Genomic DNA, 18,248 nt, shown 5'->3' on the forward strand with positions numbered 1-18,248 from the left:
TACAGTGAACATTTAATGTATGACAAACATACAATATCCTCTGAAAGCTCTGCAAGTAAGTCAGCAAATATTAAACAGTTACCATATATCTTTATTTTCTCTTTGGGAAGAATCTCAAAAAAGAAAAAACAATACAAATATCTTGTAATCTAGGGTTACAGAGAAGTCACTTCTGGTTGAATAATTTAATAATTATTAACATGTTAATGCTAATAGTTTAATAATTAACATGTTAATGTTAATAATTTGATAATTGTTAACATGTTAATATATAAGGTAAATAGACCAGTTCTTCAATTTTTTAATGTTAAAACAAAATTCAATCAAATCTTTTCTTTATTAGTTTGATATGAAGGCATTTTACGTATATATTTGTCATCATAGAAACATAACTTGGGATTCCAATCAATCTTTATTTTCTTGTAATTATTTATCATCTGGATTTCTTCATTCTATTATTCTGCATCTGTTTGGCTGCCTACCTTATAGTCAATTATTACTTCTTAGTATCACACTAGTGCATGGACAGAAAATAAGAAATGTAAAACCAAATCAGTCCATCTGGTAATTTAAGTTTTGTTAAAAAGATTAATGATAAGATGAAATTACTTTCCAAAATGCAGTTAAATCATTATCAGAAAATATACCTAACATCTTATTCATACAAAAAGAATATCTGAAAGTACACAACCGTATGTTCAAGTTTACAAGGACAAAACAACAGATACATCCTTGTTTCATTTTCATAAAATCAATAAATGAGACTTATCAATTTCAGAGCTGTTTGTATCATTTATTACTTAATCAAAATATTTTGAGCACTAATTTAATCTGAATCTGCCAGCTATGAATTTGTTTTGGAAAGTATTATTTTTTTGTACCTAAAGTATTCCTAAGTGTCTGAAGACCCTATAGTATGCCTTTTAATTAATTCATCAGAATACGACTGTTTGCAATAATGGCCAATAAATAATTTGAACTTAATAGTAACCAAAGCCCACAATGGAAAAACTCTAAAAGTATGTTTATAAAATTACCTTAAAAAAAAAAACCAACTATTATCATAGTATGTGAAAAACAATGCTCACCAATCCATATTTAAGTAGTAAAATTAAGAGTGGTAAATATTTTTTAAAACTCTCTTTTGTTCTTAATCTTGAAATATTGATTCATCAAAAGTGCTACTAATGTTAAATTACAGCAATGATAATATATTTTTTATTAATTCACTTCCATGAAAATCCCACCCCCCCAAAAAAAAACCCTACAGAAAACTCCTATATTTACAACATTGATCAAACAAGAAAGGCAATATATATAATATTTACAATGTCTCTAAATTACACTGCTTTATTCAAAGAAATTTCTAAAAAAACTTGCTCCCTGTAAGTCATCATGTCTTCTACATCTTTGTAGACAAGCATCTCTTCAATGGACAACAGCTTGTAGTTATTCAGGCTGAATGTTGATTTGTTCTTTACAGCATTTAACATCTTTAGCGATGTTGTAACTGAATCACTCAAAGAAGAACAAACTGGGAAAATGCGAGCAGTCCACAAACTCAAACATGTCTTGTTTCCAGAGAATAGTTCTTCTGTAACTTTCAGATTCCAAGAATCTAAGCATGACAGGAAACATACTCCAAAGAATTGAAGTAACTTTATATCTGACAATGTTTTAACATTTTTTTTCAAGTTGTCTTGCACTCCAAATGTCATAGTTGAATACTTTAAGTGTCCATTCATCTTTAAGCTTAAGGAACACATAAAAGAATATGCAGGCAGAACAGCTGGTGTTATGATAGATGAACCACTAATAATGCAGTTTTCCCCAACTGAAACATCAGGCCCCAATCTGGAATACTCCACAACTGAGCCAGGTGCCACAGAACATTTTGAATCCAGTATACTTTGAATGATACAGGATGTGTTACCAGAGCATTCTGGTATTGTTGGAAAGATGCTAAAAGCAATGGACTGTAAGCCAAGTTCTGCCTTCAAACTGCTATCTGAAGTAAAATGAAACAGATATTCTTCAGTTGTTCCAATGTGATAAAACTTGGAGCTATTAAGAACAACAACATTTAGAGATGTTCCTTTGAGAAGATGAAATATCCTCTGCCTCATATCTATCAATTCTGACTCTTCTTTAGTGACATTTGATGTATTTGTGGTGTACTCCACAGTTGCGCCAGGTCCTAGAGCCTGAAGAAAGTCCCCATAGGCATCTATTTCACAGTTTAGCATGCCTATCTCTTCATAAAAAGCAAGTAACTTTCTTGCTGATTTGTAATCCATGTAAAATAGGCTATCAGTATACACATATTCTAGGTCTGGTTTAAGAGATGGAGAGTCACCCCCAGCAAGGTGCTGTTGAAAAAATTTTCTACGTCTACATACAGCATGAAACTGATGCATTTTTTCTATACTGGGCTTATGAAGGAAACGATGGCAAGACCTGTATTCAAGGTCTTTATATTCTAAATCGTTAAAAGGTTCTAAGACAAAGACTCCATGTGTGGTACCTACGGTCAAACTAGAAGGATGAGCTAAAGCAGTAAAGCCAGGTTTATCAAACCTAATAAATTCAGATTCCCCAAGACTATAAAGTTCAATATCATCTGCACAGGTAACCAGAATTCCAGGATTCATATGTGAGGGGAAATCAATGTACATGGCAAGTTTTAATTCCAACATTTGAAAAATGGGATTACCTAAAGGTAAAGCAGTGAAAATTTTCCCCAGAGCACTTGCACTAGGAAGGCGTTGACTGTAGCCACCTATAAATTAAAAAAACCCCCCAAAAAAGTATTAGAATATTTATAAGGTTGTTTATTAAGATTTTTAAAATCCAAGGCCATTAGTTACAACTCAATTTGTTCATAAAGATACTCAAAATATATAATAAATTACCATAACTCAGAAAGAATAATAAATTCCAGATTATAAGTTTCAAGAACAATCCTTCTATAGTCATTTGATACAATGTAGTTTTTAAAGATTTCTGATTAGGAAAGAATTGTAATATACTTTAGAGTGTGTAAGTTGTTTTGAATCAACTGTATGACTAGAAAAAAGGGCCACAGGCTAAAAATGATCTCATATCTATACTTTAAACAATAAGTTCCAACATTGCTTAAACTTTTACATTAAGAATCCACTTCAGGGCCTCCCTGGTGGAGCAGTAGTTAATATCACAGTCCTATGAAGCTATCACAGTGCTATGAAGCTGTGACTATGAAGCTAGTCACAGCCAGTGCAGGATGAGTTTGATCCTCTCCCAGGGAGCTAACCCACATGGTGTGGCAGACTGCTCCTGTCTATCCCACTGCACCCATCAGCAGTATATTTCAGTAGATCCTTCTTTTCTATTCCCCACTCTGTCTCTGGAGAATCCTCTCACCCCCTGCACCCCTTACCCAAACCCCAGCTCTTATATGCATAAATAAATAAATCTTTAAAAAACCCCACTTCATAGGAATTCTTAATGTAATGCATTAATACACCAATTCCAAAAATATAATTATCTATTAAACATTCATTTCCAGATGCAGTCTTTTCTCAAGTGATTATATATACTTAAAGGAAGTAAAGGAGCATTTATTTAAAAGCATTTTAAAATTTATACTTTTTAATTTAGACAGGCTTTTCCTTCTATAAGATGAGCCTTGAATTTCTTAATTCATTTCTTTAAATTTTTGTTCATATAAGTATATTAAATAGCTTACATCATTTTTATGTAACTAATAATACCATGAAGCTGCTTTGCATAGTAGAAAGAGTTGGATAAAAATGTGTTTAAATTCTGGTTCACCACTTTTTAATTTTATCTTTGGCTTTACTCCAATTCAGCAACATAGAATGCTACTTGCTTTATCATATTTTATGAGATAAATAAAACATATAAACCACTTGGCAAATAATACATCTTTAAATAAGAGCTAGTGCTTTCTACCTTTTTTCTTTTCCAATGATAGATAGTAAGAAAGACTATATTAAAAGAATTACCAATTTCTTACATCAGATGGAGAAAGACAAATACTCTGTGATTTCATTCATATGTAGAAGAAAGCAAAAGAACAAAAAACCTTCATCTGGTTAGCAAAGAAGAAGGAAGGTGAGGTGAAACCAGTACAGAGGATCAATTTTATGGTGGTGGATAGATCATGATATGATGATTATAATGTAGTATATACAGATGTCAAAATATAGCACTGTACCCTGAAAACTTATATAGTAATATTAACCAATGCTTTTCAATCCATTTTTTAAATTACCTATGTCTAACTATATTTTCTAGTGTCTAATTTTTACTAAATTGGTATAAAATAATACTTGTGCTGGAACAAAACGATGTATTTGAATATTTTCATTTTTTTAGCCTTAAAATCAGAACTGGGATGCTTTATTTGATACCTTTACAAAGAAACATTGTCCTATATATAAATCATAAGAAATGGAAAGTGGCTTGGAAGACGTGTAGGAATGGTTCTAAAATACCCACCTCTGGGCTTAAGCTAGTCCATTACAAAGTTTTTATCAGCCCTTAGTATATACAGAAAAATATAGGGGAAAACCCCAGAGTTTTTCAAGTAATGAAAAACTGCAAATGACTAAATTTCTCCAATTAAAAATCTATCCTTTATTCTGCAATTACCTCTCCTACTTTTTTAAAATTTAAAATGTCCTCTTTGTGAGTGATTTTCCCTGTAACATACTTTCTTGTCAATTCCATGTTTTAGCCACCATCTTTCTTTTTGTTTTTAAACTCTTTTTAAAGATTGTAGCCCAGGGCCTCCCTGGTGGTGCAAGGGGTTAAGCACCACACTATGAAGCAATCGCAGCCTCTGCAGAACGAGTTCAATCCCAGCCAGACATGGAGAAACCCACATGGAGAGGCAGACCTCTCCTGTCTTGCCCACTGCTCCCCTCAGCAGTGTACTGTTCCCTGATCTGTCTCTGGTGAATCCTCTCACCCCCTTCATCTCTGGCCTGTACCCCAGCTCTTTTATGCATAAATAAATAAATGTTTTTTTTTTTTTTAAATAAAGATTGTAGTCCAAAATCAGATAAAATGCATGACAGAAGATTTTGGCAAGTCTGGCAATCACAATGGCAATGAGACTCTCTTATATATCAAGAAACTCTTTTAAAGTATTGAAAATTGTTCATATTTTGGTGAGTTTATTATAATGAAATTATTTGCTATATAAATACCAGAAATAATATCCACAAAAAGTGAGGAAACTACAATCTTAAGGATAAATTTTGTAAAAAGCATTATGCTGCTTATAACAACAACAAAAAACACACAAGAAAAAAAAAACAAAAACATGAAATATTTGTTTTCAAAGCAGAAAAACTTCAAAAAATGAGAAAAAGGTGGCAAGGAAAGTATTTGCAGGGGAGGAAAAAAAGTCCCTAAGATAGCAAAGGTAAAATACTAAAAAGATAATATAAATTAGTAAAGTTATAATTATACCTGAGTGAATTAACAGGATGGTGAAAGAATTCCATTTATCTCCATATAATTTCTGCAAACATCGAAGGGCACAAAGGGTTGATCCTCCATTTCCTTAAAAATATAGTTAAAAAGCACAATTTCATAGATGCTTACAAAAACTTTATAATATGGCAATTTATGTATTTTTAAGAAATAAGAAGACAGAAAACAAAGGTATGGGGTAAAAATCAAATTAAATATATATTTTCACAGCAATTAAATAATTAGTAATGAAACCTAGCGATCAGCCTTCACTAAAAAATGATGAGTTTTATCTTCTCCTATAAATTACATTAAAAAAGAAAAGACTGGGGGCCTCCCTGGTGGCACAGGCAGTTGAACGCCGCACTGTGAAGCTGTTCGCAGCCTCTGCAACATGGGTTCGACGCCGGCCGTGAGGGTCTCACATGGCACGGCAGACCTCTCCTGTCTCGCCCACTGCTCCCCTCAGCAGTGTTTTCAGTCAGTCTGCCTGTTCTGCTCCCTGCTCTGTCTCTGGTGAATTCTCTCACCCTCCCATGCCTCTGGCCTGTACCCCAGCTCTTGTATAAAAATAAATAAATCTTTAAAAAAAAATATGAAGAAAAGACAAATTAGGTAATTTGCAACACTAGAAGACTTAATACAAATTCACTAGAATTTACAAGTTGCAAACCCATTTAAATAATTCTCCCATTTGGCATAATCAAATATGAGTTAAGATTTCCTTTTATAGAAGTTCTTTAGAACTTGATTTTCTAAAAAACACCTTAAATTTAACTCCTATTTGACCTGAGGGTAAATTATTAAACTTCCTGTACCTCAGATTCTCATTTAAATAATGAGAATAATAGAAATACTGACTGCATAGTTGCACAGATTAAAAAAAAAAGGTTAATTAGAATAATGACAATGTCAGAGAGAAACTATATCTGTATTCACCATCTGAGTAAGCTTTTTAAAAGTAACATAATTCTCTTTTAAATAAGACAACATTCTGGACATTTTTTCATGGTATGTCACAATGTGGAAAAACAATTGCTATACCTTTTTTCTTTTTAAAAAAAACAGTGAATTTACATTAAAATGTCAAAGTTTTTAAAGGCTATGGGTTAAAGACATACAGCTTTTAAACTGTAAGTCACAAGAAAGTTTTTCTTCAACAATTATTTTGTCCAGAACCTAAGCTATAAATATGAACATAAATCCATACCAATTTTGGCTCCAGCAGGATCAACGAAAACATGATATTGAACTCCAAGGGGTAACTCCTTTTTTTTCAGCTTTTCTGATAGCTGTTGGTTATAAGCAAGCTCCTGTTTTATATCAGCTGCTGTTATTGCAACAATGTTCCAGAATTCTCCTGCTGCCACGTGTTTACCTAATCAGGGGGAAAAGGAAATGATAAATATGAAAATTCTCTAGCTGTTACATGTTTACCTATTTAAAAAGAAGAAAAAAGAGGTAATATCACATTTTTTGAGAATTATTGATAATTAGTGGCTAGTGTGATTTTAAATGGTTCTAATGAGGACTGGTTACTAATTCTTTTTTTCTCTTTTCTACATTACCTGCTCCTTTTACAGTAAAAACATTAGATATTCTGAAAGATATGTTTCTTGATTGACATGCCAGTTTTATCTCAATTCATAAATGAGAAGACAAAAGAATAAATGAATCTTGATTTGAAAATCAATTATTTATCAGAATCACTTCGATTTTTGGCTAAGAAAGCTTCAACATGAGGATCCTTGCCTACAGTGTTGCTATCTATAAATGTGGTTATTTTTCATTAAGTTAAAATGAGAGAAACAAATTTACAAAGGCTATTGGAGTATGACACAAAATTCTGGATATAAGAAAAGTTCTCCCTGATAAAGTCATTAAGAGGAAGACTGGGATTGGTAGGGATTTTCATGTTCTTATTAACAATATACACAGAGATTTTAATTAATTAACAAACAGGACCGGTCAGCGAGAATCTAAAATCCTGAATATTTTACTGTCATCCAAGAATTACTCCTCTATCTCTAAAGAAGTAACTTCATCAAAATATAACCAATTTTATTAGACAACTGTAGAAGGAATGACAGGTGGAATAAACTTTAATTTTTTAATACAAACTTTTCCCTTTTCATTTTCAACAATTCCTACGTTTTGTTATTTTACTCAGCCGTGGAATACAATAGTGACGTAAGTGGGGGTGGCAGAAGGTTGTAATCAATCTGTTTGTGTAGGTCAAAATACTATGTTTTAGATCTTTCCAATTTCTTTAAAATAACCTTTGTTAATGAGCTAACCAAATGCAAAACTTGAATTTTTATCTTCATTTTTTCCTTCTACTTCCTCCTTTTACCGTATTTATATAAAGCTTATATGTTACTGAGAATAAGGTCAAAGAAAGAAATGACAGTGGCAAACCCCCCCCCCAAAAGTTATCTACACCAGCCTCAGGGTGCTGGGCCTGCAGGTGAGAAGCAGGTAGGAAGTGACAGCCAAATCTCCAAGCTCGTAAAGCACCCTCCCTCTCACTGTTCTGGAGATCTGAGGTTCTTTCTATAGTACCTCTCAACTCAGAAAACCTTCGCAACTTTCGCTGGGTGGCTTCTCGGAGAGATTTGTCTGAAAGCGAACTTGCAGCAGCCATAACCCTACTTTCCACAGGCGGAGCGGAGACTTCCAGGTAGTCTGTCCTGCAGCATTGCGCGCATGCGCCTGGAGGGTTATCCGGCTCTGAGTCCGGTTACGCCTCCGCCACGCCCCTTAGTGCGTCACTCACGTAGCCCCGCCCCCGAAGCGCTCTCCTCCCTGGGAAAACCGTGATGGGCTGAGCGTGGAGTATTGCTGCGTTTCCTTAGCAACGGTTTTGAAGCAGCTGAAAACCTAGCGATTTGGGGGACTTTGCCTGATCCCAAGTCTTAAGAACTTAAAGCCCGGTTGACCCGGTGAGTGTCTCAGATTGGGCCACGGAATTGCTAGAACTGACACACGAAGGGGAAGAGGAAAGTAAAGCGATTTATCCTTCTGATTTGTGGTTTGTCCAAATAACCTATAGGCAGTAAATGATTCCCCCAATATCATTTGAAGCTGTCTTCCTCTAACCACAGGTCCAGAAACAGTCTGAGCATTTAAAATCATGAAAACCTTATATTTGTGGCTTTTTTGCCCTAGCAGTTCCTAGAGAGTAATCCTGTCCAGCCCTTTCAGGTTTGAATTTAATTCATAGGCTTTTGGAAGTTGTATAAAATTAAATCCACATTTGTGGTGTTTTGATTGCGTCTGTGACTCCTTTTTGTACGTGCACATTAACCTAGAACTTGTAATAACTTTCCCAGGACTTAGTCTCTAGCTTATATATGTGTTTTGTAGTATCTAGGTATTATTTCTCTTTTAAAGCACTACGTTTAAGATGGGTTTTACAACTAATCTTTACACTTGAGATCTACAGTACAGAGAGAATAGTGACCTAGTCTCATAACTGGTAAGTAGTAGAAGATTGAAAGAAGATATTTCAATCCCAAGACTCAGAAAGAAATGGTTCCACAACATACAGTTTGATTTATTTGAAAAGTCTGCATCAGGAACATAGGCTTTCAAGGGACTATAAGCTTTTGTCTTAACCTTTAGTCTTTTCTTTTAAAGACTTGACCCTGTTATTAATTTTCTACTTACAGAGGAAACATTTGAGTGAATAGGAAGATTACTTTTTCATAGTTTTATAGCTTAAAAGTTTCCTTGTTAGTAAAAGCAAATGTTCTTATAAGGAAAATTTTGAAAATACAGAAGACTTGAAAGTCAATAAATGGTCTAAATTCACCAATTAAAACAGATTGTCAGAGGAGATTAAAAAAATAAAAATATCCAACTATATGTTGTCTATAAGGACAGAATGAGGTGTGAGTAAACAAAACAGAAAGTAGCAAGAGAGGGCAGAGCAGGAACAATGCACAGAGAGAGGGCCTTGTTTTTCACTGAGAGAAGCAAAGTCCACGGTAGGGTTTTGATGTGACTTCCCTTATATTAAAAAAATCACACAGAAATGTGATAATAGATGATAGTGGAATGTAAGTCAAAGATGACTGCCTGAAGAATAGAGCAAGGTGGATTTCTTATAGATAAGACATGTTGTTCGTTCTTTGGATAGCAAATAATATTCAGTTAAGGAATTTGGTATTTTTTTAAATTAAGGTTGTTTATATACTGACCAATACATTCTATTGATGGTCAGTATTATTGCTACAGAGAACATAAATATAAAATAGAGTAGGCAGTTTTGCTTGCCCCTCTCCCTGCTCTGTAACAGACCCTCAGAACACTTGAGCTCATACATTCTCTTCTAAACAAATACTGGGTTAACAGTCTTTTATGAAAACTGAAATTCCCCACAGTAAGGGAAGTTTCTTATATTTTAAAAATACCATATGCAATTGTGTGAAAAACTTTTATTCATGTTCTAGATAAATTTTGAACTAATTTTGAACTAAAAGAATTCTAGATCTTAAATGGCTATAAAAATAATGTGATAACAAAGATCTCTTTAAAAACCAAATATTTATAACAGTTGAAGTCCTGTATTGTTCCTTAATATCTAGCTGCATTTCTCTCAAAAGTTACCACTTTTCTGACTTGGGGGTTCATCATTCAATGCACTTCATTTTTTTACAAATTTTTGGAGAGTTTTTACTTCTTTAAAAAATTTATTTATTTATTTATTTATTTATTTATTTATTTATTTATTTATTTATACAAGCACTGGGTACAGTCAGAAGTGCGGGAGGGTGAGAGAATTCACCAGAGCCAGAGCTGGGAGCAGAGCAGGCAGAAGGACCGAAGTACACTGCTGAGGGGAGCAGCGGGCAGCAGGAGGGGTCTGCGTGCCATGTGGGACCCTCCTCAGGTGGCCTGGGAGCAGCCGGGGATCGAACCGGCACTGCAGAGGCTGCGGGCAGCTTCGCAACCCAGCGCTCAATCGCTGTGCCACGGGGAGGCCCTCAATGCACTTCTTAACAGTTATCTTTTAATCACACTTACTATGCAAGCTATAATGAGGTATTGTTTTCTTTGTTTTACTTGACTTGCCTGGAGGTTATATTTTTATCTCAGCTATTTCACTGAATTCCATGGTCTATAAGTATTAGGAAAAAGGAAGTTTGTCATTTTCTTACTGATTAGTTAATTGATGAGAACAGTGATAACATTTTTCAATTGTAATTATATAATGTTTAAACAGTTGAGATGATCTTGGTCAGAGGTTTTATGGAAATTCGATTTTTTAATTTTAATACTTCACCTTTTTTATTCTGAATATGTATTAGCAAATATATTGTTTTTACATAGTATTGTTTGTTGATGTTGAAAAAATTATTGAAAGCAATTTCCTGTTTTTCCTAGATGTTTCATGGAACAATCACAAAAGAGCTAACCAGTCATGATGAATGGCGTCATTATAATGAAAACATTATAGAAGATCAGAAAGATTTTGTTTTTGTGAAGTTCAATGGCCTTCATTTAAAATCTATGGAAAATCTGCAATCTTTTATATCTCTTAGAGTTTGTATCTTCTCAAACAATTTTATTACAGATATTCACCCACTTCAGGGTTGTATAAAATTAGTGAAACTTGATCTCCATGGAAATCAGGTAAGCAATAGCCACCTCAGAAATTTGCATATAAATGAAATTAAAATTTAGTAAGTGATTGTATGATTAATTCACTGTCTTTTCCAAATAGCCTTTTATCTAGCATATAAACAGAATTTTAAAAAATAAATTAAAATATTAAATAGGTAAACACATAGTTTTAAATGTAAGCAAAATTTTTAAATCAAAAATTATAAACATTGACAGATTTGGCTTATTTTACTTCTTGCATACATAGCTGGATTAAGAATAAGTTGTGAGGGCCTCCCCTGGTAGCGCAGCCGTAGAGCGCTGGGCTGCAAGGCTGCCCGCAGCCTCTGCAGCGCCGGTTCGTTCCCTGGCCGACGGAGAGGGTCCCACCAAAAAAAAAAATAAAAATAAGTTGTGACTCCTTAATTATCGTTTTCAAATGATATGTATTTGACATGTATTAGTTTCAGGTGTTCAACATGATGATTTGCTATTTGTACATATTATGAAATAATCATTATAATATTTCTATGTAACATCCATCAAAACAAATTTACAATCTTTTTTTGTTAAGATGAGAACATTTAGAACCTACTGTCTTAGCAATTTCAAGTATATGGTACATTATTACTAGCTCTTGTCACCATATTATACATTATATTGCCAAATCTTATTTTATAACTGGAAATTCCTATCTTTTGACCATTTGTACACACCTCCACCATACCTCTGACAACCAACAATCTGTTCATTATCTATGAGTTTGTTAAGGGTTTGGCATTTTGATACTGTGCAGACATGTGAGATCATCTGATATATGCCTTTGACTTATTTCACTTATTGTAATATATTCAAGTTTTATCCATGTTGACGCAGATAACAAAATTTTCTTCTTTTTAAGGTTGAATAATATTCCAGTGTTTTATGTGTGTGTGTTTGTGTGTGTGTGTATGTATCTGAGACATTTTCTATCCATTTATCCATCAATGAACACTTCTTCCATGTTTTAGCATATTGTAAATAATGCAGCAGTGAATCTGGGCTCTATGTATCTTTTTGAATTAATGTATATACTTCTTTAGCACAAATAACCAGAAACAGAATTGCTGGATCATATGTTAGTTTTTATTTTCAACTTTTTGAGAAACCTCCCTACTTTTTTTCGTAGTGGCTGCTCCAATTTGTTTTTTCACCAGTAGTGAACAAGGATTTCCTCTTTTTTTCATCTTTGCCCATACTAATTTATCTCTTGTGGACTATAGCTATACTTACAGGTATAAGCAATATCTCATTCTGGTTTTGATTTGCGTTTACCTGAATAGTGATATTGAATACCTTTGCATGTATCTGTTAGCTATTTCTGTGTTTTGTTTGCAAAAATGGCTACTTAGATTCTCTGCCCATTTTTAATTGTTTTATTTTCTTGCTATTGAGTTATATGAATTCTCCATGTATTTTGGATATTAAATTCTTATCAGATATTTGATATGCACATATTTTTCCTACTCTGTAGGTTAGTTGATAATTATATTTTTTATTTTGTTGGTAGTTTTTTTTTCTGTACAAAAGCTTTTAAGTTTGATGTCTTCCTTACTGATTTTTGCTTATGTTACCTTTATCTTTTGTTGTCAAATCCAAAAAGTGATGCTCAAAACTGATGTCAAGGATGAGATCACTATCAAGTTTTACTGTTTTACCTATGTCTGTCCAGGTTTCCTAGCACATTTTGTTGAAGAGATTATCCTTTTCTCATTGTATATTCTGGTCCCTTTGCCATAAATTAATTGAACATAAGTTTGGGATAATTTCTATATTCTTTATTTTGTTCCATCGAAATGGTTTTTGTTTTATGCCAATACCATGCTACTTTGATTACTATAGTTTTATAATATAGCTTGAAATCAGGAAATCTGATGGTTCCAGTAATGTTATTTCTTAAAATTGTTTTGAGTATTCTGGATATTTTGTGGTTCCTTGAACATTTTAGGATTGTTTGTTCTATTTCTGTGAAAAATGACAGAGGAATTTTGTTAAGAATTGTTATTGAATCTTTAAATTGCTTTTGGTGGTATACACATTTTGACATATTCTTCAACTCCACAAGTATGAAATATCTTTGTGTATTCTTCAATTTCTTTTATCATTGTTTTCTAATGTTCAGTGTACTGATCTTTTACTCCTTTGGTTAATTTTATTGATATTTTATTATTTATTGTGTAAGTATAAATGGCACAGTTTTCTTAACTTTGTTTTATGATAGTTACTGTATATAGAAATGCAACAGATTTTTATATATTGTTATTGTAGCCTGTAATTTACTAACTTTGTTTTATTAGCAATAGGTCATCTGTAAATGGTGACAGTTTTGCTATTTCTTTTCTGATTTCTATGCCTTTTGTTTCTTTTTCTTGCCTGCTTGCTCTGGTTAGGATTTCCAGTGCAATGTTAAATAAATGTTGTGAGGTAGGTACCTTTGTCTTGCTTCTGAGCTTGCAGGAAAAGCTTTTAGCTTTTTACTGTTGAATATGATGTTAGCTGGGAGCTTTCATGTATGCCATTTATTTTGTTTAGATATATTTTCTCTATACCAAGTTTTTGAAATTTTTTATAATGAAAGAATATTGAATTTTGTCAAATGTTTTCTCTACTGAGATGATCATATTTATCCTTGATTTGGTAATGATATGTTTCACATTGATTTGACTTCTTTTTATAAGAGGAGTGTTATAGAAAGTTTAAAAAGTCAACTGATTAAAAAGGTATTTTTTGCTGAACAAAAAGTATGTTTATTCACTTAATTATACTTATAAAGACAACAGTTACTCTGTTCTTTTCCCCAGTAATCATTTGGGTAATTAGAAATTCTGATTTTACTTATTAATGAGAATTTCCCCTATAGGGAAAAAACTGAATTTTAGAAGATATTTAAATAGTCTATTGTACACTCATTCTTTAGGAAGTATTTGAATATAAGGTATTTTTTTGTAATTGATATTTTGTGATTGATATTTCAGATAAAGAGCCTACCAGATACCACATTTTGGAGTCGATTAAAGAATTTAAAACTCCTCTATCTTCATGACAATGGGTTTGTAAAGTTAAGGAACATATGTACCTTATCTGCCTGTCCAAACCTCATTGCCCTCACAATGTTTGATTGTCCAGTAAGTCTTAAAAAAGGATATAGACATGTTCTTGTTAACAGCATATGGTCTCTTAAAGCGCTGGATAATTATGTGATTTCTGATGAAGAAATAATTCAGAACTGGCGTCTTCCTGAAAGATTCAAAACATGTAATCACCGACTTTACTTTAATTTTTGTCCTCCCTTGAAAAAGGTAATTGACTTCATTGGGGTTTAATTTAATATAAAATTTATGGAAGTGAAATTTTACCTTTTAAATTCTAAAACTTAATATTTTCTTTCACTTATGTAAAATATCATAAGATAGTAAATATATTATTAATGTGTTATATCTGAAAACTTATAAAATCTAATGAATAAAAATTGTTAAGCATAAAAATATCAAATTTTATAGAATCAAATATTTAATTTTTTTTCTTGAAAGTAGATCTCGATTTTTTAAATTTTTCCCTATTTTCCAACAATTCTATTGGCAATAGACTAATTTTTTAATGACTGGTTGGATAATTTGGATTTTTAAAAAATTTTTATTTTACTTATTTATACAAGCACTGGGTACAGTCAAAAGTGTGGGAGGGTGAGACAATTCACCAGAGCCAGTGCCGAGAGCAGAGCAGAGCAGGCAGACTGACGAAGTACACTGTTGAGGGGAGCAGCAGGCGGCAGGAGAGGTCTTTGTGCCATGTGGGACCCTCGCCCAGCGGCCGGGGATCAAACCGGCACTGCGGAGGCTGCGGGCAGCTTTGCAACCCAGCACTCAACCACTGCGCCACCCGGGAGGCCTGATAATTTGGATTATTAATGGATTGGAAAATAATACAACTATTTAAATCCTAAACAATTTTGTGATTACAAAGTTGCAATTGTATGGTGTATTCAAATCATTATTTTAATGTTTTTAAATATTGAAAGAAATAATTGAAAAATGATGTGTGTACTTTTGGGTTACAAAATACTTGAATGGATAGGTAAAAATGTAAGAAAATGTCTCATGATATACCAATATTAGAGGAAATAAGCCATATGAGAATTCAAAAGTGGGGGTTAATAATGAAACTCTAAGAAAAATCAGGTACAAGATATGGGAAGTAAAAAAGTATGTTGCAGATCAGCATTTATAATGTGTTCTAAATATATATAAATCTGTACATATATATGTTGAATATTGATGAATAATAGAAAATTATTTGAACAGTGATAACATCTGAGAGTGTATGTAAACAGTGAACATGCTATTTATTACAGCACAATTTACAATATCCAGAATATTATAGAACATCCCAAATTCTTAATAGTGGATGAGTGGATAAAGAAAATATCTTATAGATAAACAATGACATACCAATCGGTCCTAAAAAAAAAAAGATAAAACCTTGCCATTTGTGAGAACATGGATGGACCTTGAGGGACTTCTACTAAGGAAAATATGTTAGAATAAGTGAATTAGAATTTCACTGATTTTGCAATATAAATGAAAAGAGCAAACAAAACAACTGTGAGACTTTGACAACTTAAGATTTTTACCAGAGGGAAAGGGAGGGGGTGAGAATGGGTAGAAGGGTTAGATTAGTTTTTGCTGGATGGTGATTGGTATTTGGTGGTGGGCATGGTGAGTATATGCAGTTGTTGAGGTGAGGGAATGTACTGTTGGAAACTATACAGTGTTGTATAGTTATCCTACCACAAAAAAACAAAAGAAAGAAAAAAAAAAGTATAGAAACTAGAAAAAGGAATTAAAAGTAAAACCTTAAACTATAAAACTTAAAAGAAAAAACTGAAGGAAATCTTTGGCATCTAGAATTAGGTAAAGTATTCTTAGACTTGGCCAAAAAGCGCAATTAAAAAAAAAAGATCTGTTTTATTTATACAAGAACTGGGGTACAGGTCAGAGGCGCAGTAGGGTGAAAGAATACACCAGAGACAGAGGGGGGGAGAAGTACAAACAGAAGTACACGACCAAAGACACTGCTGAGGGGAGCAGCGGCCAAGACAGGAGAGGTCTGCCTTGTCATGTGGCAATCTCCCTGTCCGGCCAGGAATCAAACCCACTCTGCAGAGGTTGCAGACAGCTTCACAGAGCTGTGCTCAACCCACTGTGCCACCATGGCATCCTCAAAAAGCACAATCTTAAAAAAAAAAAAAAAATACGATTTTTAAAAGTTGCTTTGTAAAAGGCTATATTAAGCAATGAAAATGAAAGTTGTGGAATTGGGGAAAGGATTTTGGAATGAATATTTTTTAATGAAAGTGGTTCGTTTTAGTGGTATAAGTTTCAGTAGGGTTTTGTTTTCTTTTCTAAAAATTATATACTGTTATTATTTTTCTACATTTTGAATTTTTAATGGTACTTGACTCAGGTGAAGTTTTTCTTAAACTTGAAAATTGACTATTGTGTGATCCCACAGTATTTATTAGAAATAAAATAATACAGTCTTCCTAGCAGATTTTCACCATTTCATGTGACTAATTAAAGTGACTATAGAATAGTTTCAGTTTATTATCAGGAATGCAATGTAAAAACAATGTGATTTTACTCTATTTGCCATAAATACTTGTGGGATTATTATGACTTACATTTTTTAAGTATACTGAGAAAATTACACCAAATTGGGAAATTGTATTGGATAAAAATTCCCATATGGAACAGAAAAAATAGACTCCAAGGACCAGATACATAAAGAAGTAAAAGCATGGGAATAGGAAAGAACAAAATAAATAAAATACATTTAGAATATCAAATTAATTGGGTATTTCTCTATGAAACTAGATTTATATATTCTAAATAGTATATAGTTTTAGAATTTGTTTTTTTAAACTACCCTTTCTGTTAGAACACGAATTTCTCTATACCACATGAGTCATACTGGAAACCCTAACTGTTCTTTTGAAGTGCCTCATTATGCATTATGCCAGTTTCCTCTATGTGAATTCACAGAATACAGTTTCTTTGGATACCTATCCATGACACTGTGTTTCAGAAATCAATGTGATTTATACTATTGGATTAGAGAAGAATCTAGAATGGAGAGTTACCATCATGGACCTTGTATGTTGTGTAGAGAATTGAAATTATTTGGTACTACTAATTCTTTTTTTTTTTAAAGATTTATTTATTTATATATTTATACAAGCACTGGGTACAGTCAGAAGCGCAGGAGGGTGAGAGAATTCACCAGAGCCAGAGCGGGAGCAGAGCAGGCAGAAAGACTGAAGTACACTGCTGAGGGGAGCAGCGGGCGGCAGGAGAGGTCTGCTGTCATGTGGGAAACCTCCTCCGGTTGCCGGGAGTAGCCGGGGATCGAACAGGCACTGCAGAGGCTGCGGGCAGCTTCACAACCCAGCACTCAACCGCTGTGCCACCAGGGAGGCCCTGTACTACAAATTCTTGATCTTCTAAAATTATGAAATTCAAGTTTCATAAAAGTAGTTATGAAAACATATTATTTAACTTTTCCCTATAAGATACCTGCAAACATTTTAATAATTTATACCATTAGACTTCAGGTTTAAAATCTTTTGGAGGGGCCTCCCTGGTGGTGCAAGGGGTTCACCATACTATGAAGCAATTCGCAGCCTCTGCAGCACGAGTTCGATCCCCAGCTGGCCAGGGAGAAACCCACATGGCGAGGCAGACCTCTCCTGTCTCTCCCGCTGCTCCCCTCAAGAGTGTATTTCAGTCAGTCTGCATGTTCTGTTCCCCACTTCATCTCTGGTGAATCCTTTCATCCCCCACCCCCACATCACTGTCCTACACCTGCACAAATAAATAAATCTTTAAAAAAATAAAATAAAATGTCTTTTGGAAATACTTTAATGAAATACAAATTAAATATATTTTCTTTTTCAGGGATCAACCTATGAGGCTGAACTTAATGATATTAGATATATTATTGCAAAAATTAATGAAATTCTGGCTCATAATTCACCAGTCTTGATTGTTCAAAGATGGACGCGTGGTTTTTTGATTAGAAAGAAATTGAGGTATGTCTCATTTTCTTTACCATTTGTATAT

At 33.4% G+C, this 18,248-nt stretch overlaps 2 protein-coding genes across 3 annotated transcripts in view; one reads left to right on the forward strand and one right to left on the reverse strand.

Moving 5' to 3' along the window:
* Positions 1-1,340: 1,340 nt before the first annotated feature.
* FPGT (fucose-1-phosphate guanylyltransferase) lies at positions 1,341-8,128 on the reverse strand (the record flags this gene model as incomplete). 2 transcript variants are annotated; one of them, XM_084243927.1, is made up of 4 exons in its annotated part: positions 1,341-2,779; positions 5,482-5,574; positions 6,695-6,862; positions 8,047-8,128. In XM_084243927.1, the coding sequence occupies 4 exons, from the start codon at positions 8,126-8,128 to the stop codon at positions 1,341-1,343; spliced, it is 1,782 nt and encodes a 593-aa protein (XP_084100053.1). The 2 variants fall into 2 exon arrangements, with proteins under 2 accessions (XP_084100053.1, XP_084100054.1); XM_084243928.1 differs by having other exon boundaries at positions 1,796-1,962.
* Positions 8,129-10,872: 2,744 nt separating this feature from the next.
* The window catches only part of LRRIQ3 (leucine rich repeats and IQ motif containing 3), a gene marked incomplete at both ends in the record, with an annotated part of 72,733 nt that continues 65,357 nt past the window's right edge, over positions 10,873-18,248 (forward strand). Inside the window, 3 exons of the mRNA XM_084242347.1 lie at positions 10,873-11,121; positions 14,106-14,429; positions 18,084-18,217. Coding sequence (XP_084098473.1) covers positions 10,873-11,121; positions 14,106-14,429; positions 18,084-18,217 — 707 coding nt within the window. The remainder of the gene's footprint in view (positions 11,122-14,105; positions 14,430-18,083; positions 18,218-18,248) is intronic.

This window comes from Talpa europaea (assembly GCF_964194135.1).
Source record: "Talpa europaea genome assembly, chromosome: 9".
Lineage (NCBI taxonomy): Eukaryota > Metazoa > Chordata > Mammalia > Eulipotyphla > Talpidae > Talpa > Talpa europaea.